General features: G+C 37.4%; 1 protein-coding gene across 1 annotated transcript in view; it reads right to left on the bottom strand.

Annotated features, from left to right (window-relative positions):
• Nucleotides 1-710: 710 nt before the first annotated feature.
• The window catches only part of LOC106946765 (uncharacterized), a 12892-nt gene continuing 12133 nt past the window's right edge, over nt 711-1469 (bottom strand). The window contains exon 3 of the mRNA XM_015031377.1: nt 711-886. Within this exon, the coding sequence (XP_014886863.1) occupies nt 711-886 (176 nt within the window). The remainder of the gene's footprint in view (nt 887-1469) is intronic.

The following is a 1469-nucleotide window of genomic DNA, read 5'->3' as shown; positions in this document are numbered from 1 at the left end:
ATTATTTCACTTGTAACATGGGAAAAATGTCTTGTTATAAGTGAAATTATCTGCCAATATAACCAGTACTTTTCATCAAAAATTAAGGAATTATTTACTTAAAACAAGCTCCCACATGTTGCTGAAAAGTTATTCCTAAGTTACTTTTGCGTTATTTCAAGCGCACTAAGATATTTACACTAGAAACTGGATTAAAATACTTGGTGAGATTTTGTTTTTGCAGTGCAGTTCCAGGTTTCACTGCCTTCCCTCCATACTTCTTAAAATAAAAAATAAAAACGTGTGGATTAAAAATGCCACCAGTTTGGAAGTATATTAAATATTGAAAACAAAAATAATCAGTATTAACATCGGCTGATATGAACTGCTTTAAATTAGACAAAACCTCTAAAAAACAACCAACAAAACCAGAACAAGATCCCCAAACAGCTTGGAAGAAAGTTGTGCCCCCATGAACGGAGGGACGGGGCGGCGATGGCAGACCTCACAGATAAAACGGCGTGCGTTTAGGAAGCCCCATCAGCTGCACCACTGAGACTGAAAATAGCTGCAGATCAAGAGGAGCAATCAGCGGCTGCATGAGGCGAGGAGACAAGCAGGGGGCTGATTACCTCCACTTGGTCTGACCTGAAAAACTAATGCCAAATCAATTGCCAGACACGCTGTGATGGTTTTACCTATCGGGGCAGAACTCCTCTGGAGTGTTGGGTTCAATCTGATAACTGTGTCAGGATGACAGCCGCATCTGATGCTGCTTTTGTTTCAGATCGGGTCGCATAGCGGGCCTCGTGTTTCCCGCCAGTGGCAGAACATGGATCAGACGAATGAATGGAAATCAGGAGCAGGAGAAGCTGATAGCTGCATGTTACAGTAAGAGCCACGAAATCTGTACATTAGCACCAGAAGAGCAACATCAGGATTAGGACGACTGAAAGAAAATTAATCTGACTGTAACCTCAGAATTCTGATTTTAATATCAGCTTTTAATTTCATCTAAAAAAAAAATCTGACTTTCTTACTCAGAATTCTGAGTCTAATCTTAAAATTATTACTTTTATTTTAGAATTTTGATAATTTAAAAATTCTGCTGTTTTTTTACTCATAATTCTGATTTTAATCTCAGACTTCTGATTTTTTCTGTCAGGATTCTTACATTAATCGTAGAATTCAGACTAAGAATTTTTAATTTTATCTTAGAATTCTGACTCAAATCTCAGAATTTAGTATTTTTTCTCAGAATTCTGACTTCCCCCCCCATGATTCTTAATTTTATATCAGAATTATTCTCGAAATTTTGACTTTAATCTCAGAATTCAGATGGGAATCTGAGTGGAAACCTTTTTCTCTCCTGTTAATGAAATGGCATCTTCAGTGACCCCTCAGCCACGGAAAATCTGGCTTAAATCCAACATTTTTCTCCAGAAAGCTTGTTTTCATTCTTCACAATTTGCATCTTTGTTACTGAAGCA

Source organism: Poecilia latipinna, unplaced genomic scaffold (assembly GCF_001443285.1).
Source record: "Poecilia latipinna isolate Pla-1442-1.1 unplaced genomic scaffold, P_latipinna-1.0 Scaffold205, whole genome shotgun sequence".
Classification (NCBI taxonomy): Eukaryota; Metazoa; Chordata; class Actinopteri; order Cyprinodontiformes; family Poeciliidae; genus Poecilia; species Poecilia latipinna.
This window is presented reverse-complemented; position numbering and strand designations above follow the sequence as displayed.